This window comes from Takifugu rubripes, chromosome 4 (assembly GCF_901000725.2).
Source record: "Takifugu rubripes chromosome 4, fTakRub1.2, whole genome shotgun sequence".
Lineage (NCBI taxonomy): Eukaryota > Metazoa > Chordata > Actinopteri > Tetraodontiformes > Tetraodontidae > Takifugu > Takifugu rubripes.
This window is the reverse complement of record NC_042288.1, coordinates 9309898-9334110: the sequence shown is the minus strand read 5'-3', so window position 1 is coordinate 9334110 and position 24213 is coordinate 9309898. Positions and strand designations below refer to the sequence as shown.

Here is a 24213-nt window from a genome sequence, read left to right as displayed (position 1 = left end):
ATGAGAAATAAATGGTGTGTTTAAGACTCGGTTCTTTCAATAACTACTGCTATTGGGTTCCATAGAAACAGTAGAGGCTCTAATTTGTTAAGGACCTTTGTGCGAAAGACATTTTGAAAAATAAATGAGTGAAGTTAATTAATGAAGGTATTGATTAGTGATACTACGTAGCCCCACCTCTTCTTGCTCTCTATTGGACACTTGGTATCGGTGTATATGAATCCTCTCTTCCTATTGGCTGAGAAGCCGGAACTGAAACTTTTCCGGAAGTGTTTCTGTTTAGTTTTCAGTGCTGTGAGTGAGAGGCAAGAGGAGTGTTTGTGGTCAAAAATGTTTAAATGCTGAGCTTTGATTGTATGTATCCTACTGTATTTATGTAAAAAAAAAAAACATCGGACGTTTCGTTTTCGATTCCTTTATTATTCGAATATTTCTGCCCGTAAGTATTTTTAAGACCAGTATCTAAATTATCTTGCAGATGTGTCCTAACTGGCTCAATTAAGTTAGTTTTTCGATCGTTTGTTTTTGAGTTCGGCGTTGATTTCACCTTTGTTCTAAGCATTTCCCCCCATTTTAACCGTTCTAATTTTTATAACTATTAGTCTTTCACAATATTGCCTGAGAAATACTGATGGATTTGAAATATTTGAAATGGGCTGTTGTAACATACGTTAACGATCAATCCAAGTAAGACTTAATTCACTTTAAAAAAAAAAGAAAGTATTTTAGCAACAGTCAAAATCCCCGTTTGAATACAATATCCTAATTTATCTACTAAATCTAAAATAACCTTTAAAATAATGTTAAAATATTTGAAAATAAAATGACTCAAAGAACCTCGAAGCAGTAAGTTTTGAACTGTAATTTGCTTTATTTACATCTGCTGACACGGAGGCCCTAAACTGCTCCTGTGTCAATGTGAGTCGATAACGTGGCCTGTGATGATGGTTGCATGTCCAGGTCGTATTCCTCCCTGGTGCACGCTGACCACAGATAGGCTCCAAAACAGTCATTTGTCCTCAAGTTACTGTTTTCTTCCACACAGTTGGAATGGCTCCCCCAAAGAAAGGGTCGCTTCCCAAACCGCTGCCAGAGGGCTTCATTTTGAGCGACAGCCAGAAGAAGAAATGGCGTCTGGGGAAGGTCATCGGCCAAGGAGGGTTTGGCCTGATCTATCTGGGTACTGGCTTGTTTTTAGACTACCGGTGACCAGTATTCCATCCTGGGATTACAGTGTTCACCGTCTCTCATTGTGTTACAGCCTCCGAGGACGTGGGCAGACCCGTCGCATCAGATACTGCCTTTGTCATAAAAATGGTATACACGGACCCCATTCTGCCACAGATCGTGTGTTATCCTTTAAGATATTGTGTTAGGTTAATCAAAGCCAGATAACTTGAAAGGTATTCCAGGTGTTTTGAGCAGCTCTTTTGAAACCGTCGGCTTCACTTCTGCTTTTTTGACTTGTTAGACCCTGTGGTTGTCGTTGTCTGCTGTACACTGGCTGGTGAGGAGCCGTGGATGATTTATGCATGATTTCATACATGAATAACCATGAGATCAGAGTCATGAGCTGCAGACTGAATCACGCTTTGCTTGTCACGTTAGTTCAGATTTCAGTTTTGATTAGATTTTAATTAATTGTTCAGCCCTACTTAATGTATTAAAATCCCTGAGATGTTTATCTGGGAGTGGTGACCTGTTTAATTTTTTTTGGATCTCCCACCCTTTTTGCTCCTCTGGAATTTTTGATCCTGCATCCTTGTACATGCAGGAGTACCTGGAGAATGGACCCCTGTTTACAGAGCTCAAGTTCTACCAGAGGGCAGCCAAACCAGACAAGAGTGAGTACCTCCGCCTTCCAGTTGTCCTGGCAGTGTTTCGCCTAAAGCGGCCGCAGACGCAGGTGCTTTGCCACACAGTAATTAATAATAAGCCAAAGCAAAGAAGCACCTCTGTGGCTGTTAGCATTCCCAGCTCTCTGTGCTCATCTGAAGCCTCTGATGCCTTCGTTTTTATACCAGAGTGAGACAGGAAGCACTTAATGATGCCTGGGCCTCTGCTGAGCCCCTGAAGTCGTGCCAGTCAGGCCAGTCGCCGTCAAGCCCCGAGCCAGGGCCGCCACTTTGTGTTGGCCCTGCGTGCGCTCTGCAGGATGGATGTTTGAACAGCTGCATGTTTCAAGGATAAGCTGGAGACGTGACTTGAACATTTTTATGTAGATGTGGAGGCTGTGGATCAATAGTTTTTGGACCTATGAGCCTCTCTGACTGCCGTCAGTCCAACCAACTGCCTGAGATTCTGCATATTCTGGTCTCACTAGGTGGTCTCCAAGGAACCCCAGAAATTTGACGACCTCATATTTTGCAGAAGTGATCTCTTACATCAAGTAGGCTCAACATCGGACACTTACCCAGATTTACGTGATGCTTTTCTAAACTTGTTGCAGTTAAATCATGGAAGAGAAGCAGGAGACTGGACTTCCTGGGCATCCCAACATACTGGGGAGCTGGGCTGGCTGAATACGATAATGGGAGGTTGTACTGATCAAATCAGATCTTTTTAGGTGTTAATGACACAATTTTGATTGTAAAAGACGCTATATAAATAAAGATTGATTTGATTAATCCAGATAATTTTTATATTTCCTATAAACATTGTTCATTTTCCATTTCTTTAGTTGAGACAAAAATAATTTGACCTTTAATTCAGTTATCGTTTTATGGTCATCGACCGTCTGGGAAGTGACCTCCAGAAAGTCTGTGAGCGCAGCGGAGGTCGAATGAAAAAGGCCACTGTGCTCCAGCTCGGACAAAGATTGGTGAGATGAGACTTTCACGTTCACTCACGTCATGTAAAGATGCAAGCTCAGCGTTTTTGTTGACCCTTTGGTCGAGGTCACTGACACGGTGCTTTATGTGTGACCCATAGGTGAGCGTGCTGGAGTACATCCATGAGAACGAGTACGTCCACGCCGACATCAAAGCTGCCAACCTTCTGCTGGGCTACAGAAACCCTGAACAGGTCAAACTGGACCCTGCAATGAACATGATGTGCTATATATATCTATTAGAAGGGGAATTAAGATGATTATTAATGATCTGTGTGCTGCAGGTTTACCTGGCTGATTATGGGCTGTCATACAGATACTGTCCTGCTGGGGTCCACAAAGAATATAAGGAATGCCCAAAGAAGGGCCACAATGGAACCATTGAATACACCAGCCTTGATGCTCACAGAGGCCTTGGTAAGAACCCTACGAGTTCATAGAGTTTTATTATTCATCAGTTCATCAGTAGAAATGTGGTGCGCGTCAGTGCATGAGTCCAGGCTGCACCTGGTTTGACTGTGGGCCAGACCGGGCCAGGGTGAGGCTCCCCACCCAAAGCGCTTTAGCCCGTCAACTCAGGTGAGTCATTAGAGAGGCCAAAAGGTTTTGTGGGTGTAGGAAAGAATTCCAGCTGCTGCCAATATGAGAATGGGCTTCTACGCTGGAACAGTTACAGCTTCTCCTCCCAACTGTGCCTCTGTTGTGTGGCGCTGGAGCAGTGCTCTCACGGGTCAGGCCCACCGACGGATGGTGGATAACATTCCAGGGAGATCTCTGCCATGTCAGGAAGATGCTGGGGAACACGCGCTGAAGACCTCAGTTCAATTAACATGTGAAAATTAATTCCTGATCTCTTTTTCATGAGTCAGAGCACTTAAGCAACTTTTATCCTTCTTCACGTTCGCACCTTCAGTCAGGATTATTGTGATTATGCGCTGATTTAAATACAAAGTGAACAGCAGCAGAGAATGAAGTCTCTGGATAATGCTGGTGTATTTCTACAGTACAAGGGCAAGAAGAAGGCGACAGTTTCCTTAAGATCTGTCAGACATGATGGCTGCAGGCTTTTAGCTGCAACAAATGGCTTTTTAATACTTCTGTTTACTGGTTCAAAACTGTTTCCTCTAAAATCCCCTTTCTGTCTCTCTCTCTCACACACTCACACACGCCTTTTCCTGTTCCTATTTTGGGATTTCTGAATGTGGAAACGTGTGCTGGTTCTGTAACGAACCTCAGAATTGCACCATTGTGTGTTTGAGAGACTCTTACTTTACTTTTGCCTGATTAATATAATTGCAGTTGTGAAGTTGCTGAGTTTGTCATCAGCCCGACCTGAATCTCTCTCCCATCATGTTTACGTGATGGGGGGTGAACCTGAGCAGGTGGGCTCTGCAGGTTATCTTAGCCACCAGCGTCTGATGTGTGTGACTGAAAGGTCAAAGGTGACTATAAGGCTATAAATACAGGCCATTTGAATGACCTGGGAACGAACAGCCTGTGTGTGAAGCTTTGTGGCCTCTTCCTCCGCGTTTTCCACCCACCAAACCCAGCATTTCTGATAACATCTGTACATCTTCGTTTGCTCTTCTCACCAATCATTTTCAGAGATTTACCAATGTTTAAATAGTCTGTATTGTAAATGAGGCCAAATCGCCCAAAAGCCACATGGCAGAAGCACAGGTCTCTAAACTCCCCCCAGCTAATATTGGAAACGCATCAACTGGTGGTTATCTATGCGCTCCCTCTCTTCAGTGACCATTGATGTGGCATCCTTGGGCCCTGCTGCAGCTTCTGTTTCACCAGTTCCAGTTTCCATCCCACGGTAGTGTGGAAAGTCTGATGTTTGGCAAAAGTGAGGCCTGGACTGCAGATAAGCTCCATTTCAACAAGATCCTTGTTGCCTCCAGTCTGGTGTTCAGAGTCTTTTATGGCAGAAGGGTAAAGTTAGATGGAAAAGATCCTATCAGGACTGTTTTAGTCTTCCTGGGGTCCTGGGCCCTATGTGACCATTTGTGAGGTTGGTGCTTTGCTCAGGTATCTGAGGGTGTTGTGGAATGTTTTGTCTGCACTGGGTCTTGAACCCAGGACCCTCTGCTTCCCAGCCCAGTCATTAACAGACTGAGCTACCCTCCCAACCACCCCCCAATGTTATGTTTTACTTCAGTTGTACTTCTGTAAGTAACCAGACGTTCTCCTGCGCGGCATCAAAGATGAAACCAATGTTAAAAGGTGCGTGCATGGAGATGATCATTGTTTTAAAGGCAAATACATACTGATATACCTCTGATTTAAAGACCTGAACACCCTCAAACATGCAAACTTTCCCCTTCAGCACCTGCTTACAAACACACAAGTGTTGGATAATTCTGGACAATTACCTCCCCTTCCTTGACCCACGGCACAAATTGTGGCAAAAATGTGGATGGGTTGCCATGGTGAGCTTTGGTGAACGCAGCAGCCTTTGAACCTACAACCAGACGATGTAATTACCAGCATTCAGTGGGCGTGTGGCGGACAGAAGACCGTCTCCAGATGACAAGGCTGTGAATCGGGAGGGTTAAGAGCGCCACTGCGGCACGCTGTAGGGAATATGAATGACAATGGGAGATAATTAACATGGCCACCACCTCACCCCTGTCTAAACCATGTAGACAACATGGGAGTGATGTGTGTCCTGTATTCACGTGTGCAGTTTTCAAGCATCCTCGTCCCCCCTCACGCCTGTGTCCCTCTGCGCCGTCCCCGTGCGTGTCACAAAAACCCCACATCTGTCATTGAAAGGTGCCCAGAGCACGTCCAGAGGGCAGTGATGCTGAATACAGCTGAGAGGCACCGAGGGAATTGCTGCTCTTTTGGTGTCTCTAAGTAGCCGGTGGAGCAACCGAGTGTTGCGTAATAACAGGATGTTGATGCCAAACAGACCTAAATGTAACAGTGTGGGGCTGTTGGGTTAAAAACAATGAAAAGGTGCCATCACTTCATCCAGGTCCTTCTGTTTTTTTATAGATGGATATTAAAGCCTCAGGCTCAGGCTGATAAAATGTTGTTGTTGATGATGTTGTGAAACATCATGAAGCAGACTGTGAATGAGGGCGTCTACATAAAAGTTACAGGAGATGATGTCATGGCATCGCCTGACGACCCCTTTATTGGAAGTGTCTTCGTGGAACTGATTAAGCCCACGGCTCCATAAAATGGATCGACAGTGAGGAGGTCATTTCTTAAGGCATGTCTCCTTGTGTTGGACCGAGTTTCTAGAAGTCCTGTGTGGAATATTTCAGATCGGTTTGGGAATATTGTTCCACTGTCTGGTTGCATGGTTTGACCTGCAACAGGGATCTCTCACGGCCTTTCTTGTCCCTCTTCAGCTCCATCCAGACGTGGAGACCTACAAATTTTGGGCTTTTGTCTTCTTCACTGGTTGTGTGGCACTCTCCCCTGGGACAATGTCCTCAAAGACCCGATTCAGGTCCAGAAGGCCAAGGAGAGGTGAGGTTCTCCAGTTGGCCTGTGATGGACCTGAATTGTTTATGTCAGTATTGACAGACGAGTGTGTGCTCCGATGAAGCCCCTCCCCTCCCCTCCTCTGCCCTCCCCTCCCCTCCCCTCCCCTCCCCTCCTCTGCCCTCCCTCCCCTCCCCTCCCTCCCCTCCCCTCCCCTCCTCTGGCCCCTCCCTCTCCCCTCCCTCCCTCCCCTCCCCTAACTCCTCCCTACCTCCCCTCCCCTCCCCTCCTCTACCCTCCCCTCCCTGCCCTCCCTCCCCTGCCCTCCCCTCCCCTCCCCTGCCCTCCTCTCCTCTCCTCCCCTCACCCTCCTCTCCTGCTCCTACCTCCCCTCCCCTCCCCTGCCCTCCCCCCTGCCCTCCCCTCCCCTGCCCTGCCCTCCCCTCCCCTCCCCTCCCCTCCCCTCCCCTGCCCTCCCCTCCCCTGCCCTGCCCTCCCCTCCCTGCCCTCCCCTCCCCTCCCCTCCCTCCCCTCCCCTCCTCTCCTCTCTTCTCTTCTCTTCTCCCCTCCCCCTCTTCTCTTCTCTTCTCTTCTCTTCTCTTCTCTTCTCTTCTCTTCTCTTCTCTTCTCTTCTCTTCTCTTCTCTTCTCTTCTCTTCTCTTCTCTTCTCCCCTCCCCTCCCCTCCTCCCCGTATGTCTTCATTGCTTTTTTCCTCTTTCAGTCTGATGGATCATCTGCCACACTCGGTAAAGCACTTGTCTGCAAACACAGGTAAGATAAGCCCCCGCTCACCCGCTGTGTCCATTACTATCGAAACTACGAGACTTGGAGCTCACTTTCCTTCTGTCTTTCAGAGGAGGTGGCCAAATTCCTCCTTCATGTGAAAACGCTGGCCTACCAAGAAAAGCCAGACTACCAGCATCTACAAGACCTGCTGTCCAGTGGTGCCAGTGAGGGACTTGATTTCTCCCTGTCCACGGGGCCCACAGCTGGGCCCCTAAACGAGTCCCCAGAGATGTCCAGCAGCGATGAGGTTGGAACGCCAGAGCATCGGAGCTGATAAATAATGTTCACATTTCTATTGTGGCCTCAACATTCTCCAGCGGCGGTTGCACAGATTCTAGTCTCAACTGTTGCGTCCCTCCCACCACAGCCCTCAGCAGCGAGGGCTCGGCAGGTCTGCAGCTGAAGGAGAAATGCAATTCTCCACCAATTCACCACAATCACTTCTTGACCCCCCTCTGGCCTGGCGAGTGCCCTCTCGATGGCCCAATTTGAAGAAATTGATGCCAATGGCACGTGGCCGATGTCTCCAATTATGCTCTGATTTCATCTCCTCCTGATATTTAATTTCCATGCTAAAGTGCTGGCCAGTTTAATAAACACAAGTGGCCATTTACTGGCAGTTTAGTGGAGAGAGTAAATGTCAGCAGAGATAAAGGCCACTCGGTGGACATATTCACCCCATCATTTGCCACTAGTGATGGTTTTATGGGTTATTACAGTTATGGAGTGGGGAGTTTTATTGAGGAGAAAGTAAATGTAAAGTTGCAATGTTCACTTTAGTGCAAACACAGTCAGCTGAACTCTGTGTTTGGGTCTAGATGGTCCAGCAAAGACCCAAATATTTAGTCCACACTCAACAATGATCTCAAGGTGTATACACAAACCATCCAAGAACCTACACAGTTTATCAATTTCAAGGCATGACCCCCCCCCAAAAACTAGCTTGTGCTTAAGATCTTTTTCATTTTAGCACTGGAACAACAGAACCGGCTTTAGCTGCGATATTATCAGCAGGAAAGCAAAAACAAGTGAGAACCTCCAATTGTGTGAACAGGGACCAGAACAACCCACCACCTCCCCTAAAGCTGAGCCCGTGGACACAGAGGAGAAAGACGAGATGAGGACTCGACCAGTGCCAGCGCGTTACATCAGAGGACCTCCCCTCAGTAAACCTCAGGGGGCAAAGGTGAGTTGTGAAGCCACACCCACCAACTCTTACAGTAGCGTCCTGTTAGCATAATGCTAGTATCCTAACGTGGCAACAGGAATATAACCACATAATGAAGATCAGCTTCAAAACGAGCTTATATTACATGAAACGTAAGATGTTATAATAATTTAGGATGAATACGGCTGAGAATACACAAGGATGTTTAGCCTACGAGAAGAAATGTAAAATGGAATAATGGTATTTAGAAAGATCAACTTGCCGATGATGGAACTGATAGATTCCTATTGATGAGCAATTATTGAAGAACTGTCCCTGTTTGTTCAGAGAGCAGATTCAGCTTTACCTACAAGCAGCAGATCACTGAGGCCACGAGCTAGGATCACTTATAAAGAGCATACCAGTGAGGAGGCGGAGGCGGAGGAGGAGGAGGAGGAGGCGGAGGAGGAGGAGGAGAGCGAGGATGAAGCCAGGCCACAGCCCATCTCTGCTCGTTATTTGAGGGGTCCTCCGATAGGACCCAGGCCCGAACAGGTGTGACTCCACCTGTCACACATTTACCTTTTAAGGTAAAAATTGTGTTGATGCTTTTTTATAAGAGATTCATGCTAGAGATAAACTGAAGAGTTTTATTGATGCGGCGCTTTAGAAAAATCCAGAATGTCTGGAAATTTGAACCTTGTGCATGAGACTTAAGTACTGAAATAATAAAGATATAAATCCAACCTAACATTGATCAAACCCACAGATCAGCAGGATGAAGAGTGCAGTCATGTGACCAGAGTGGGACCTTGACAACATGAGGCAGATGGTCAGGGAAACGGACTCTTCCTGGTTGTGTTGCTCTTGTCATGACTTTTGAGGCGCCATTTTCACAGTGATTGGCTGTAAAACATAAAGAATCCTCGCGTTATTCGGAACGATAGGGAAGCAACCTGCTTCCTCAGGTGAAATGAGTGGAAAACCACTCCTGGACACGGACACACCGACCTTGCTGCAGTAAGGACAATCTCCAAAAATGACACTGAAGCTCTGCCTGCTGGAGGGGAGCCCTCGAAGCCACTGCGGGAAGAAGACAAGAAGTTCCTTTCAAAATGATGTCAAGGACATCTGAGGAACTTTTTAAATTATAAAAGCTTCATACAAACAAAAGTGGAAAGTTCCCTTTATTCAAAATAAAATAAAAGATCAGACTGGTGATAAAAAGAGAACTTTTTGTTAATCTCCCTTAAATGATTCCTACTTAAACCTTTTTAAATGTTCCCTTCAAAAATAAACCACCAAAAAAAAGGGATAACAACTCTTCTCTTAAAACCAGATCTTTATCAGATATGAGTAATTCCACTATCACACTAAAACTGAGCCTGCTCCTGTGTGTGTGTGTCCGTACCTCGTACAGGCAGGCCTGGTGAAAAGGCTGGCCACAGCGGGGGTCATTACACACCTGGTCAGGGATGGAATCTTCCAGACGATACGAGTAACAGATCCCACACTCAGTGCTGAAGCTCTGCGCAAACACACGTGTACAGATGTGGAAGGTCAGCGCTTCTGAGCAAAAACCTGTTGACTTACGGCAGCTCTGTCCTCACTCTTCCTGTCCCACGAGAGGACGGGAAGAACTTTCCGGCTCCCCAAATGATCAGAGCGAGGAAACTCTGTTAGAACTTTCAACTCAACAACACAGTAGTCGATGCAGCCAAACCATGCAGGCCAGTATCGCCACGACCACCTGTGTGTGTGTGTGTGTGTGTGTGTGTGAAAAACACGCCAACACGTCTGAAGTTGACTGTTTTCAAGCGTCACCGTAGTAACAACAAAAGTACTGCTCAAAAAAACTGCCACAAAACAAAGCTCAATACATCAAAGCTTTAATGCTTCCACATGCACGCACATGTAACAGCACTTAGTCACAAAAATTGAAATGACATCTCAACAAATGGCAAAGACCATGAGACCTGAGAAAGTTTTAGAATACCTTGTGCAAGAAAATGACATTCACTATCAGCACTATTGTGCCATGAGAGAGCTCCTATTGAGCTACAAGCTGCCAGTTTCCATGCTGAAGACCACAGATGAGCCACAGGCTTTCTTCAATAAACTGTATCTCTCTTACACGAACCCACCTTCCACAGTGGGCAGCAGAATCGTCGAGGACACCTCTGAGCTCATCGAGGAGGTTATCAAAAACAACCAAGAGATCCGAGGTTTTAATGCTCGAATGTCTAAGGAAGTGGTTGGCTTTGTAAACATTTACAATGACTGGATAATGGACAAGCTGTGTAAAGATGAAAGCAGCTCTCCAGCATGCTGGAACAGCATGAACCAGACAATGAAGCGTCTCGTGCAAGAGGAGGAGGAGCGGAAAGCTGAGAATGCTAATCTGGAGGGCGAACTGTTCATACTCAATGAAAAGCGTGAGACCAGAGAGAGGGAGTTATCTGCTCTACGGACTAAAGTCAAGCTGCAGAAAGACCTGCGGAGTGCAAATGAAATGATTAGTAATCATGGAAAAATACATAGCTGTTGTGAGGAGAAGCTAAAGAAGAGAAAGGAAAAGTCTCTGCCAAAGAAGATCCTCGAGTTCTTCTATAAACAACTCCGGAGAAAGAGGCAGAGCTGGGAGGAGAATGTCCGAAAGAAGAAGGTCACTCGAGACATGGCTCAAGATGTGGAGAACAGTGATGACGATACAGAGAACAGTGATGAAGATGTGGAGAACAGTGATGACGATACAGAGAACAGTGATGAAGATGTGGAGAACAGTGATGACGATACAGAGAACAGTGATGACGATGTGGGGAACAGTGATGACGATGTGGGGAACAGTGATGAAGAGGTGGAGAACAGTGATGACGATGTGGAGAACAGCTACAAGCTGATGGAGAACAGTGATGAAGATGTGGGGAACAGCTGATGAAGATGTGGGAGAACAGTGATGAAGATGTGGGGAACAGTGAAGATGACACAGACCAGACTGAAGACATGTCTGAGCTCAGCTTTCTCCAGAAACAGAAGTCTGACATAAACCAGTGGTATAAAGAGGTGGAGAAGCAGCTGGAAGAGGCTCGAGACTTCGAAAGAAGCTATAAACACTGCATTAAGGTTCTTAGAAAGGAGGCCAAAGCCATTAAAAAGCATCCGTGAGACCAGAAAAAGCACCTTAAACTTAAAAAATAAAAGCCTTTTGGAGGAAATTTCTCCCCCAAAATCTCGTCCAAATTTGTGTTCAGTTTAAGATCCTTGTGACGGGGGCAGACAAGCGAGCCGAAAGGACACACTAGCAATTCATAAAAACTCCCATCAAGTGGGAAAAGGTTTCGTTCTTCACGTTCTTCTACTGTTTCATTCTTAATCGAAGCACTTTCATGCAACATCGTGATTCCAGTAAAACAGGCGAATCATAAACACCAAGAAAAGTGGGTCTCCTTTGATACATTTATTGACTAATTTGATACTTTGTTAGCTCATAGCTCTTAAGTTATCAACTAAAGAAGAATTTTTTGAGCTGGCTGCTTCTCTTGGTGTTGTTAACATAAAGCTAAAGATGAATAGTAGCATTAGCAAACAGCACAGTACAGTCAGGGATTTCTTGGATATTTAATTCCATTTCCCCCAGAGGAGCAGGGTCTTTGGGTGTGGCCTCACTTATTCGCTGCTTGTTGCACAAGTCACCTTTTTTCTGAGGGTACCAACGTACAGGATGGGAGGATAAACTCAATATCTGGCCATCTCGGTTTTTTGCTACTTTCTACAGAATGTTAATGAAGCTGCAGCATTAATCACCACGGCGATGGTGAATAAACACATTGGCCTCCTGACCCAAGCATGGAGTAAAGAGGGGGAAGGAATGAGCAATTTTTGTGTGATTAAAGCAATTTGATAGTGCAGAGAATTTTACCATCTTTGTAATTCTAATGATCTTTTCTGTAAACAACCCAATTAAAGGAGAATTTGTGCCCACGTTGTGGAAAAAACCAAACGGAGACGCAGAAAAATAAGGAAAAATGGACAGAAGCGTATGTCCGCCCCCTTATAACTTCAAGCTCAAAAACGCATTTAGTGTGAATGCACGGCTCACACACACACACACACACACACACACACACACACACACACACACACACACACACGCGCGCGCGCGCGCCCGCGGAGCTCCTGAGGTAATAAGGATGTTAGAGATGGAAACGGGAAACAAAAAACAGTGACATACAGATTTTTCGTGGGAGGCAGGTGATGGGAATTCGATCTCCAAAACATCCTGGAGGTTGTGCAAGACGTCGGACTCCGGGTTCCTGCCAGCAGACCACAGACAGCTCCTTCACTCACACTAATTAACCACATGCAAATGAGCCTGCGAAAACACTAGGGGACGATTAGGAGACTTTCACCAGTGGTGTTTAAAAACATCTACGCTGCTCCACATGGAACTGAGATTCATCTGAAGTCCAACATTCATTTTCAAACGAGGCTAGTGTGTTGGGAACACTGTAGTGTGATGGGAATATTGATAAGATTTTTATTATATGTTTCAAATAAGGAGACACAAAGATAATTATGCTACAGTTGTCATTGTTTACTCTTTAGAGAGGCTTTCTAGAGTTCATCTGAGTTATCTGCAGATGACAAATTCTGTTGCAATTATGCACAGATATTATTTAGTTAGCTGGTTTTAGCTGGTGAGGACTAATCTATTCGTTAGGCTAGTCTTAAGAAATGACCAGGAACCCACCTACCCCTGAGTAAAAAGGGTACTGTAAAGGAAATGATGGAGAACATATGAATAAAATGTACAGATACAAAACAAATTGAACGGCAAAATGACATTTACTACATTTACTAACAGCAGAAGTAGGAGGAAAGAAATTTGATGCCAAAGTTGTTGTATATGCTAATTTATAATTATGCCAAAACTGAAAGTGTGGTTGGTGAATTTGTTAATATGGGATTTTATAATGAAATAAAGTATAATTGTCTATTGCTAAATACACATTCACTGCCCCCTGCTGGAGGTAGTAGATAACTACAAGCCACACCTGTATGGACCTTCTATTGCAAATATTCATACTTCTGTGCTGAATATTTCACTCGTAACTGTGCCAACATCTTTTAGTTGAGAAGCTTATTTACTGTAGCAGCATTGTTGGTTTATGCAATGTTGACGATATTGTCAAAATGAAGTTAAAACAGTGCAGAGTGATCAATCTAACACACTGAATTACAGCTTCAGTTAAGAACCAACATGAGTCTTACCACAAGTGCATATTGGTGTTGAGCTTATTCCTTAAAGGCGTCACCACTGCAACAGCAGAAGAGATGTGGTTATTATACCGAGGAACACTAATAAAAAACCTCCAATCTGATTCTTGCATCTGAAAAGATCGGCAGGGACATCATTGTACATAAGCCCCAAATAAAAAAACCCAAAACAGTCTGCATATGAGCTAATTAGCTGTGGTGTTATTCTGTCCACCACAGAAACGCAGAGAGAAGCCGTCACATCCTCTGTTCCACAGGAGACTTCATTCACTATTTATTAGACTTGCATGCAAAAAAAGCAATATCACTGAGCAACCCATCATGTCTGGAGGTGTGCTGCCCATCTGGGTGACTGAAGTGTGCGCGTGTTTAATATCTTACAAGTTGTATTGCTAGGCAACAAGCTAGGAGTTGCCGACCTTGCATATACAAAAACGATGGCTGACAACTGTAATAGTGAGCTGATGAGGGAAAATGTCATTCTGGAAGTCCTCAGAACAGATGTTGTCATCTGGGCTGATCTGGCTCAGCTTGACAGTCTACCCACCGTGCTCGGCCCCCAGCAGGCAACAGTCCGGCAGCATCTCCGGATGTCTGGGATCCACCTCAACTTTGATGGACACGTTGTTTCCTGGAAATAGACATGGTGGTTTCATCAAAAACAGGCTTCACGCCTCAAATCACTTGGGCCATTTTCATATGCGCCAAAAACAAAAGTAGGGTACCAATGGCAATGCGCCTCATGGTGTCGGACCTGCAGGGCTTCTCCGGCTCCAAAATCCAGGTGTTTCTGTCAATTTCATCCAGAACATCCCAGAACCTGGTCAAAGACTCCAGAACCAGCAGGAACTGGCCATAAAGCTGGTCCAGAGTAGTCTGAGGAACAAATCAAGTCCAGTTTGAGGAACACCACAGACTTGCAGGCATACATGTGTTTGCCTTTGACCTGACACAGTACAGAGCGGTGCAAGGTGCAGCAATGCATTATGGGTACAGTTAAAAAGGTTCAGTGAGGTATGATGTTGGTTGAGGGGTGGAAAAACATGTGAAAATTGTTTTGACTCATTTCTGCTTCCCCTATTTTCCCACAATCCTCTCTTGATGCTAAAAAAAAATCTTCAAATCATCCAAACCTGCAGATCTAAAAAAAAAAAAAAAAACCAGCCCAAGTTAGGGCACCTACACAGCATGTTGGTGAAAGGGAGGCTGATAGAGGTGTTGGAGTGCAATACGGATGGAATGAGAGGGGAAAAAAATTACGGGTCATTGTGCCAGCACAGTGCACACAATTAAGCATCGTCCAGGTGCTGAGAGCCTCAGCAATTACAGCCCAATTAATGCCAGTGGCATGATTACGGTTACAGCTCAGGATAACGACGCTCGGCCCAGAACAGGGAGGGGAAAAGAAAAAAAGAGCTGATAATTGAATTCCAGCTGTATCTGTGAGAACATGAAGATGGAAAGAAGAACACTGCAGGAAAGCATAAAAGAGACCACACAGTATCTATTTATGCCATCAGCCGACGGCCCCGATTTAGTCCTTAAAAGCGGCGGGCAGCGAGTGGCCCCTCCCCTGACTGACAGCTGCTAACAGAGCTGGTGTGCGTCTCCTGTGTCGGACAGTAACGCGCTTCATCTCGCGCCTCTGACTGTGCCGGATGTTGATTTTCATTTTTGGCTCCGCAGGCTCCCATCGGATTTTTTCCCCCCGTCCATCCGTTTTCTGTAAACCGCCATTTATTTCTAATCAGGGTGGGGGGGGGGTCTGTGCTGGAGTCTATCCCAACAGTCACTGGGTGAGAGAGGGGATTAACCCTGGGGGCCAGATCATCACAGGACACAAATGCTCGCGCACACACACACACACGCACGCACACACACACACACACACACACACACACACACACACACACACACACACACACACACACACACACACACACACACACACACACACAGAGAATTCTTCCACTGTGTTTGACCCTTGAGTTTGTTGCTCTGACCACTCAGGTGATACTTGTCTGTACTGCTGCCCACCAATAGGGGCAGTGGGGGCAACTTGGTTTTCAACTTGATTTTATAAGTTGTTTGATTTGGTGCTGGCAAATTATTAAGAAATATAGCTTAAAATAGCTTTTTTCATGACTGAACTTAATACATGACAAAGCCTTTATAATGAAAATGTCTACTCTGAAGGATAAACATTAATGTTAATATGTTCTAAATTAAATAACACAATAGAATTTATTGGCGTGACCTAAACCAATGGGAAAACAGGGTTTGGTGACCGCTGCATCTATGCCAACCTTTACGTTTTTAATTCAGACGGAGAAAGCTCCTCCCTCTTTAAATCGTGCAGGGTTAGATTGTTAAAATTCACCTCTGCGTTGTCTACGAGTACAAAGGACAGCAATGACACACACACACACACACACACACACACACACACACACACACACACACACACACACGCGCACACACTTGTTTCTCTTCCCATTCCAGTTCCACACCAGTGCGCAGACTGGCATGTCTTGGCCCTGCAACAGAGCAGGCAATAATTACTCATTCAAATGAACATGTCAGTACGGCCGACAGACAGGCTCTCACCCACCTCCAGACACACACGCACATACACAGACTCGCATACACACACTTCATGTTGCAGCGTACTGGAGATCCATCAGCGACCCAGCAGGTCGACAGGCTCCATACGGCAGCGCTGTTCTAGGCGGGTCCTCACTGTACACCTGCCATGTATCAGCTCGCCAGTGCTCGCGTATACACACATATATGCACTGGCACATCTATCTCTGTGAGGACTTGACCAGACATAATACACTCCACAACCCCTTACCCTTGTCCTAACAGCTAAATGCCTAACCTTTACCCTCCACTCAACCTAAACCTTAAAACCAGCTCTTAAGCCTCAAACAGACCTGTGACACTGTGACCATACAGAACACCCTCTCTTCCAAAATGATCTCACACACTCTGTGGTGGATACAGTGAACGAGCGGTCGAATCAGCATATTTGTGTGTTAGCTGAAGTGGACAAGATGAATGTCCTTCAAAGAGTGTGCCCGGAGGAACGTCTGGGGACCGAAAAAGCAGACAAGCTGAGTTTCTGGTAGAGGACTCAGTGTCACCGAGGCTGTTAAGGTCAGTCAGTCAAACTAAGTAACTAAGTAAGTAACTAACTAAGTAACTCCTCTAAGATTAAAAAACAGTACAGCAAATGTGTCCCTGAGCTGTCCTGTAGGCGTCCATCCACAATGACCTTTCAAACAACGGTGACTTTATGTTCGTTAACACAAGACACGGAGCACGCGGATGATAAAGGTCAAAGAGGGAGATCATCAGCAAGTCAATCACTAAGCAGATTACAGTTATGGCTTATGACACTGGTGCAAGGGCATCATGCACGGCCTTCTTCTATGTAGGGATGATAGTGGTGGTGTGTGTGTGTGTGTGTGTGTGTGTTTGGGAGGGTCAGGTGCTGATGGCTGTGTTAAAGCTCACAGAGGATGTGATGCAGAGGACAAAGCAACTCCTATCACCAGCCTCAGGTTCACCATATTTATCACTTCTAAATAATCAATGAGTGCAAATAAACTGAGCAGTATTGATCCTTTCAGCTGTAGAAGGCGTGGCAGTGCTAGTCGTTACTGACCCCAGCATATTATGGAATGGCTTTCCACACTTTCAAACTTCTCAAAATGTGCAGTTCTTCCCGGGTCTTTACCTACCTGTGGTGTCCAGTTTATGAGCAGAGGCAGAGGCAGGTCAGCGGAGCAGTCAGGCGCTTCGGCAGGATGCTGCAGATGTAAGAACAGGATCATTAGATTACATCATTTCAAAGAAATCTTGACAACGACCTTCACAGCGACCACACTGTGGCGGTACACCTTCAACGCCAACATTTTGAGGCTGTCCAGCTTTACAACAATCTTCTTCACTCCTCGTGCGAGTGTTTTCCGGCGTGACAGTGACAATGACCTTCAGAAAGTTGCTTTTCAGATTCCCTCCTCTCTCCTCCAACACCCAGCTAGCTTTGCATCATTTCCCTCGCGCTCTGTCTCGCTCCATTGCGTTCCCGGCGATGCCTTCTGACTGCGCCTGGCAGCGGATGACCCCGTGGTTGGATCGGGTGGAGGCAGCTGGAAGGTGAGGAAGACTCCCAGCTTTTTTTTTGTGTGCCAAAGGTGTGAACAGGGCCAGGTGGGCAGGTGGGCACCGAGTGGGGTCCTACCACCCACCCTCGTCCCCTGATGGATGTCATCTGGATTTACGGAAGAACCCACAAATGATTTCTGGAACGCGCCACCTCACTGTGAGATTTATTGCTCAAGTAAAATATTAAATATATATTTCCTCTTGTAGCATTTAGCTAAACACCTAAAATATCAGCAGAAATGAAAGCACTATAAATGTAATCGATAGCCTGAAGGTTAACACTGAGCCCTAACGTCCTGCTGGACGGTAATTTCAGATTAGAGGTTTACTCTAATGGAAGATTTGCTTTAATGTCGCAACATTTAAATACAAATCGAGCATTTTGAGACAGAGGATGCAAAAGTGCGGTGTGTTCTGCCACGCTCCGCATCGAAAGAGCGCCGCCTGACTGTATCCACAATTCAAGAGTGAAATCAGCCCAAATTGTGGTGCGCTCCTGGAACATCTCATCAAACACAGTCCTCACCTCTCATCTGACAATTTGGAGAAGTGTGACACGCAAACATTTCCAACTCTGTGTGTGGTGCCAACATTCCCCCAGCCTGCGTTTACCTTTACCTCAGCAGTTAAAGGTTCCACGGCTGCACTCGGCGGCAGCTATGCAGATGAACGTGGGCGTACCGGCTTCCTCCTAACGCGCGGAGGTCTGTGTGGAGAAGTTTTATCTGTGCTGCATCTCAGTCACAGTGGGTTATCATGTCTCTCCACACCCTCTCCAGTCTGACCCAGATTTGAGGGCGCAGATGCAAATCACTGATTTGCTATCGGCAAATTGAACATTCCGCTTGCGTTTGGGGAAAGTCGGCCTGTTTGGATTGAGACTGGTGACGGGTCAACATCGAGCTGCAGCGTACTCCACTCGGCGATGCTCAATTTTTGCGGTGACAATGAGCTGCGCGTGGGTTCCTTTGTGTGTGTGTGTGTGTGTGTGTGTGTGTGAGTGTGTGTGTCTCACCTTTGGCTTGAGTTTAACGGTGAGGAGGTGCTGCCGTCCTGAGGAGTCCTCTGCGTTCAGTTGTAACGTTTGGAACGCCGTGTCGATAAAAAGCAGCCTGAAAATGCACACATGCACCCACACACACACACACACACACACCCACACACACACACACAGAGCAGTAAATCAACATCTATTCACAGAGAAGGGAAAGCATAACTCTGTAAAGCGACAACAGCCATCAGTCGTTGTTAATCACGCCTGCACGCAGCAATATTGAGACATCGGCTCTGCATTCAGATTTATCACTGCAGGTACAAGCGTGGTGACATTATATCAGGCTGCAGCTTCACAATCACGCCCCAAAACATACAACGCATAACTCCACGCCATTCTCCTCGCCTTGTCTAATTAGCATTCTTCTTCAGCAGTGCTTTTTATTTAAATGTCCAAACAGAAATACGAACAAATTGCACTCAACTAATCCAGCCGTGCACTGGCTGCAAAACTGGAGAAGCATTCAGGACTTCACACTCTCTATTGAAAGAGTGCATTTGCATCCCTGATTTTGACACTTACTAATCTACCATTTCAAACAATATTAAGATTTTCTCTGGGCAGGCTCATTTTGTTAAACCTGATGTATTTGAGTGAGTTCACACTGCAGCATCAATGCCAAAATTAATCATTATGAAGCAAGGACTGGAAAATAATGCAGGTTTTAGATTAGCCTTAGATTAACCTCAAATTAAGTTTGGTGAAAAATATGGAGAATTCATGGATTTAGCCTAAATTAGAACACCGTCATATCATTTTCCTGTGGGAGCCTTATGTTTACAGGTTGAAACGGCACCCTCCCTCTTCCATGAGGTGGGCAAAAAAGCAAAGAACGGAGCACCACAAGGACTGCAGCGGCTGCAGGAGTTGGATTCAAGCCCTCATAAAGTGATGCGTCTCCCTGTGACCTTAGGATAGGCCCATATTTCCACGCTTGAGTCAACCCGTAAATCAGAACCACTCCGCCCTGATCTAATTATAACCCATTGAAACTGAGGACAAAAAGCTGTCAGATTTACGGCTGCTCCAGCACACAATGAGGAAGCGTCACCACCTCCTCCTCCTCCTCCCGTGGTCTACTGAGACCCGAGGAGTGACGACCGATCCAAGACAAAGGATTCGGACGGTCCTCTTCTGGATTTATAGTGTTCTGATGGACACTCTGTACTGAGGCTGACATGGCTGTATATCTGCAGAGGATTTATGGAGCGTGTTAGCAAGGACTGATGTGCGCGCTGCGCTCAGGGAAGTGATAGAATGATGAAAGAGACGTGTCGGATGTGCCCAATTCATAAAAGTGTCTGCTCGCTCAAACGCTTGCAATCAAACACGGGCGAAGGGCACCTGTGCTGCAGAGCTGTGTGCATACTAACACACACATACACGCACGCCAACTCAATACTGTCTTTTGTGCTGATTAATGTGGGCTTTCACTCTTCTCTCACTCCTCAGTTGACCATCTCTAAACCACATCTGCATATTAAAATCTCCATCTGCTTACATGACTTCATCACATGACTTCATAAGCAACTCAAATCAACATCAGCACAGGAAGTAAAGAGCCTGGATGGCTCCATTACACTGACTTAATTTAATTCGGTATCGCTGCAGGGACTCAAATCAGGACTTTGATTCGGACACCCCAGATCCTCCAAACCCTTGGAAAGGAGACGTCGGTATTCGCCCGTGATGGAAAGAGTGTGACGTCCTGCTGGGAGGGCTGATGAGAGCATCCCATTTGCAACTCTGCAACTGAATGAGCTGCTCTCAGACGTGCGGATATGCACGGTATGTGTGCGCATCTCTGATATCTTTTCCACACACGTCTGTAGAGTGATTAATGAACAGTCAGATAAACACATATGCAGCGCTCACATTTGCTGCAGAAAAAAATCCTTTTGAAAACAAAAACATGAAGAGGACAATGTGGATGACGTGCGCAGATGAGATGGATGGTTTTCCACGATGATTCTAAAAGATTTTGCTTTTTTTGGATATTATAAATGTAAAAATGTATAAATTAAAACACTTAATATTCATGGGCAGAGGCCTCAGCTATTCAATATAACCGCCGTCAGGGAGCAGGAATACTGTGTGACAGGCTGATAATGCTGTGAGGAGATGATGATGATTTGTGCGTACACAAAGAAGGCGGGAACGTGCATGGCCAGCTGTGGCCCGATGAGCCTTCCAGGGCATTTTGAGGCGCCAGAGTGACAGCAGATGACCTTCTTGACTTCATTTTCCATTCATTACTGCACAGTATGCCAGCTCCAGCCAATTAAGATGACCATACACCGAAATGCAGAAATGGAGACAAACTGGGGGTAGTGGTCGCACAAGCGCACTTACCTGGCCCAATCTGCAGCTGAAAACCCCTGGTGGCTATTAGCATGGCCCATCCCAATTAAGACGCTAAGCAAATCTCGAGTGCTTTGGAGATTGAGGTCCACTGTGTATAATGCTTTCTAACCGTAACACGACACTGGAAATTATGTGGTCCCACTTCCGACGTACGGCATATGCCCCCCCCTCCCTTTTCTTTCTCCTATTACAACCTGAGAGTCTTCAATTAGATCCATTTGCATTTTGCTAATATCATAATTGTAGCCACGGTCATTAATAGGAAAGTGGAAAATGAGTGTGGTAGTCAAGGCTTAATCCGAGCTGGGGGAGAAGAGATATCTCCACCCTCCCCCTCCCTCAGAAAAGACTTGCGTGTGCTGCACACAGGGCTGAACATTATTAACTGTGACCTAAATTTAGCCATAACTTAATAACTAAAAATAAGGCCGTCATTAAGAAGCATCCCTAAAGGTGGAGCTGTGACGTCGCCGCCTCTTAAATCACTTCACAAACAAAAACAAGGCAGATAAATATCACCTCTAGGTAAAAGCAGTCATGTACGTATATCATGAACCGCTTCACTGCTTTCTCCTCTCTCTGGTCGCTTACAAGTGTCTACTCATGTTTACGATAGAGCAAAATCTAACGCTGCCCAACTTTCTGAGACAAAGAAGCAGAAACAAGGCCGATCCCTGGCACATCACTGTCCGAGTCCCCTGGGACTGCGTAGGCGGGGGCGGATTCACTACTGTGTCATTCATTAGGAGTTAATTGTCGTCTGATTACCACCTGACTCGCACCGTAAGGCAACTAAAAAGAAGCAAGGATACTCGCACTTGTCCTCATCAGGAGAGGACAGGTGTGACGTTTAGACTGACCACAAATGGAATTATACGTTGTAAATACTGGCCATTCAGGGATAACAAGCGTCAGACTAATCATTTATAAGGCGCACAAAGAAGACGGATGCGTCAGGTGACTGCTGAGGGTGGGCCGTAATGAAAACAAACAGGTATATCATTTTTGTGACATTAAGTCACCACCTGCGGCGAGAGCATCACATCTCTAAGTCATCACTTACTTGGACCACCCGAGGGTCTCCATCTCAGAGATGAGCTGAGAGTAATACTGCGGAGGCGGGATGGACTGGTGCTCGGGGAAGCTCTTCAGACCCACTTCCTGCATTGACAGATTGAATGCTTCTTAGCTACTGTTTTCATGGTGCCACATTGTCTTTCTGGTAAAAATAAACACTATCCAGGAAAAAGTGAATCGGGTCCAACAACAGACACGATCAGACGCTGATGCGCTTGACATCAATCAAAGTTTAATATGCACGTGTGCTTCACAGCCGGGGTTATTGATAATGCTTGGAGGCTCTCATTGACTTCCTGTAAATGAAGCAACAGTGTCAAAGTGACCGTGCTAACAACCTGCTCACCAGGATGGTCTTCAGCTCCAGAATAAAAGTGACAAGATTGTCCGACTGCTGCAGCCTCTGTGAGGAGTCAAATGAGAGAGAAAAGACATCTTTGAATTGGAGGATAATGAAGTGACACTGTCTATTTTTTCTTCTAGTCAGCCATTCAAATCAAACACAGAGTTTGTGATTAATGGAGGCTGCCACAAGCTTTAATAATTAATGATAGCTTAGAGGCTGTGAAAATAATGAACTTTGCAGCCGGAGGTGAAATATCAATCTCATCCAAATAACCCTGAGGGGCCACATAACAAATAGGGACATTTTCCAGGCGATGTTAATTAAACAGTGTAAAATATTTTTTTTTCTCAGCTTGAGTGAGCCGAGCCTGATGGCTTACAGAGGGCACGGGAAGGATGCCACATTACCCACAAAGGGAAAATGACATGGCAAAAAAGGTAAAATATCTGGAAGAGCCAGAGGTGGCAGACGCGATGCAGCATATACTGGTGCCCTGCCTAACAGAACCATGGTTCTGAGTCTTTATCTGCCTAACAGAACCATGGTTCTGAGTCTTTATCTGCCTAACAGAACCATGGTTCTGAGTCTTTACCTGCATAACAGAACCATGAGTCTTTACCTGCCTAACAGAACTATGGGTCTGAGTCTTTACCTGCCTAACAGAACTATGGGTCTGAGTCTTTACCTGCCTAACAGAACTATGAGTCTGAGTCTTTACCTGCCTAACAGAACTATGGGTCTGAGTCTTTACCTGCCTAACAGAACTATGGGTCTGAGTCTTTACCTGCCTAACAGAACTATGGGTCTGAGTCTTTACCTGCTTCACTGTTTGCTCGTAGCCCCGCAACAGGTGTTTTAACTGCCAGCAGCAGTGCAGCCTGTAAAATCATGTTATGCAGTTAAAAAAAAGACAAATTACAGATTTACTGATGTCATAACCACCTGTTTCTTCTCAAGAAAGGAGGGAATCGAGTCCTACCTGCCACCAGTAATCTTGCGGTCTGGCGGAAGCGTGATTCTGACCCTGAAGTCTCGTTCCTGTAGGAATTTAAATACAAGTATGTAACTAGCATTGAAATCACTAGGTGTGCAGAACAAAAAAATTCCCGTTAAAGCAACTAATTCAATTAGTAATGTAGTTGTTCAACTATAAGTATAGTTGTTTACTTTAGCCATTCTACTAGCGTGCTAAATGCTAAGGAAACGAAACACGAATATGACACATCTAACTGTCGGCAGAATTTCACGACAGTACATATTTTGATGTAGTTTGTCAAAGTGACGTCTAGAATACAAGTGCATCCCCGACATGATAACTCGCCTGGACTGTGATGAAGCCGCCATAGATAGTTTTCTCCTTGTTCAGAGGTAAAAGTACAGGATTGTCGTTTATCATCGACGCCTCCATCGCTTTAACATCCATGTTTTTCTCGGTTGATCTGGCAAATGAACGTTGGAAAGAAGATAGAAGTCTGTCTGTTCGAGGGCTTTTCAAGCTATAAAAAAATACATTTTAGTAAAGCAGTTAAGTCGCAGAATCGATCAGAAACTCTGTTAAAGGAGACACGAAGAAAACAAACGGAACTTTCCCGCGCTGTGAAAACCAAAACAACGACGTCATCCCGCTGCCTTCACTGACTTGCCAGAAACGTCGGAAATCCCTAACTCGACGTTATTGTTTAAACACAACATAACAAACCTAAATGTTTATACA

At 45.6% G+C, this 24213-nt stretch overlaps 3 protein-coding genes across 5 annotated transcripts; 2 read left to right on the top strand and 1 right to left on the bottom strand.

The window, feature by feature from the left end:
* Nucleotides 1-283: 283 nt before the first annotated feature.
* Nucleotides 284-9119, top strand: vrk2 (VRK serine/threonine kinase 2). 3 transcript variants are annotated; one of them, XM_029835347.1, is made up of 15 exons: nucleotides 284-439; nucleotides 1046-1180; nucleotides 1262-1317; nucleotides 1472-1507; nucleotides 1775-1844; nucleotides 2450-2537; nucleotides 2713-2821; nucleotides 2932-3024; nucleotides 3115-3247; nucleotides 6199-6319; nucleotides 6997-7046; nucleotides 7130-7308; nucleotides 8116-8247; nucleotides 8557-8798; nucleotides 8978-9119. In XM_029835347.1, exons 2-14 carry the CDS (start codon nucleotides 1051-1053, stop codon nucleotides 8767-8769), a joined length of 1410 nt encoding a protein of 469 aa, XP_029691207.1. In that variant the 5' UTR covers nucleotides 284-439; nucleotides 1046-1050; the 3' UTR covers nucleotides 8770-8798; nucleotides 8978-9119. The 3 variants fall into 3 exon arrangements, with proteins under 3 accessions (XP_029691207.1, XP_029691206.1, XP_029691208.1); XM_029835346.1 differs by having other exon boundaries at nucleotides 8557-8763; nucleotides 8978-9115; XM_029835348.1 differs by lacking the exon at nucleotides 1472-1507 and having other exon boundaries at nucleotides 8557-8763; nucleotides 8978-9115.
* fancl (FA complementation group L) lies at nucleotides 8844-24124 on the bottom strand. Its single transcript, XM_003963906.3, has 14 exons — nucleotides 23821-24124; nucleotides 23479-23537; nucleotides 23317-23377; nucleotides 22500-22556; nucleotides 22140-22237; nucleotides 18674-18770; nucleotides 17232-17300; nucleotides 14211-14361; nucleotides 14033-14116; nucleotides 13480-13525; nucleotides 12440-12521; nucleotides 9620-9736; nucleotides 9220-9291; nucleotides 8844-9114 (listed from the first exon to the last, which is right to left on the bottom strand). The coding sequence occupies exons 1-14, from the start codon at nucleotides 23920-23922 to the stop codon at nucleotides 9079-9081; spliced, it is 1131 nt and encodes a 376-aa protein (XP_003963955.2). The 5' UTR covers nucleotides 23923-24124; the 3' UTR covers nucleotides 8844-9078.
* LOC115249587 (RNA polymerase II subunit 5-mediating protein homolog) lies at nucleotides 10089-12082 on the top strand. Its single transcript, XM_029835349.1, has 2 exons — nucleotides 10089-10895; nucleotides 10938-12082. Exons 1-2 carry the CDS (start codon nucleotides 10151-10153, stop codon nucleotides 11141-11143), a joined length of 951 nt encoding a protein of 316 aa, XP_029691209.1. The 5' UTR covers nucleotides 10089-10150; the 3' UTR covers nucleotides 11144-12082.
* Nucleotides 24125-24213: the final 89 nt, after the last annotated feature.

Bases quoted from the DNA above. Each gene is read 5' to 3' on its own strand.
- vrk2 (XM_029835346.1), top strand. From the start codon at position 1,051: ATGGCTCCCCCAAAGAAAGGGTCGCTTCCCAAACCGCTGCCAGAGGGC. The intron at 6,320-6,996 runs GTGAGGTTCTCC...TTCCTCTTTCAG, and splicing joins GTCCAGAAGGCCAAGGAGAG to TCTGATGGATCATCTGCCAC. The intron at 8,764-8,977 runs GTGTGACTCCAC...TCAAACCCACAG, and splicing joins TAGGACCCAGGCCCGAACAG to ATCAGCAGGATGAAGAGTGC.
- fancl (XM_003963906.3), bottom strand. From the start codon at position 23,922: ATGGATGTTAAAGCGATGGAGGCGTCGATGATAAACGACAATCCTGTA. The intron at 23,378-23,478 runs GTAGGACTCGAT...ATGATTTTACAG, and splicing joins CGCAAGATTACTGGTGGCAG to GCTGCACTGCTGCTGGCAGT. The intron at 18,771-22,139 runs GTAAGTGATGAC...GTGCATTTTCAG, and splicing joins GAGACCCTCGGGTGGTCCAA to GCTGCTTTTTATCGACACGG.
- LOC115249587 (XM_029835349.1), top strand. From the start codon at position 10,151: ATGACATCTCAACAAATGGCAAAGACCATGAGACCTGAGAAAGTTTTA. The intron at 10,896-10,937 runs ATGTGGAGAACA...ACAGTGATGAAG, and splicing joins CACTCGAGACATGGCTCAAG to ATGTGGAGAACAGTGATGAC.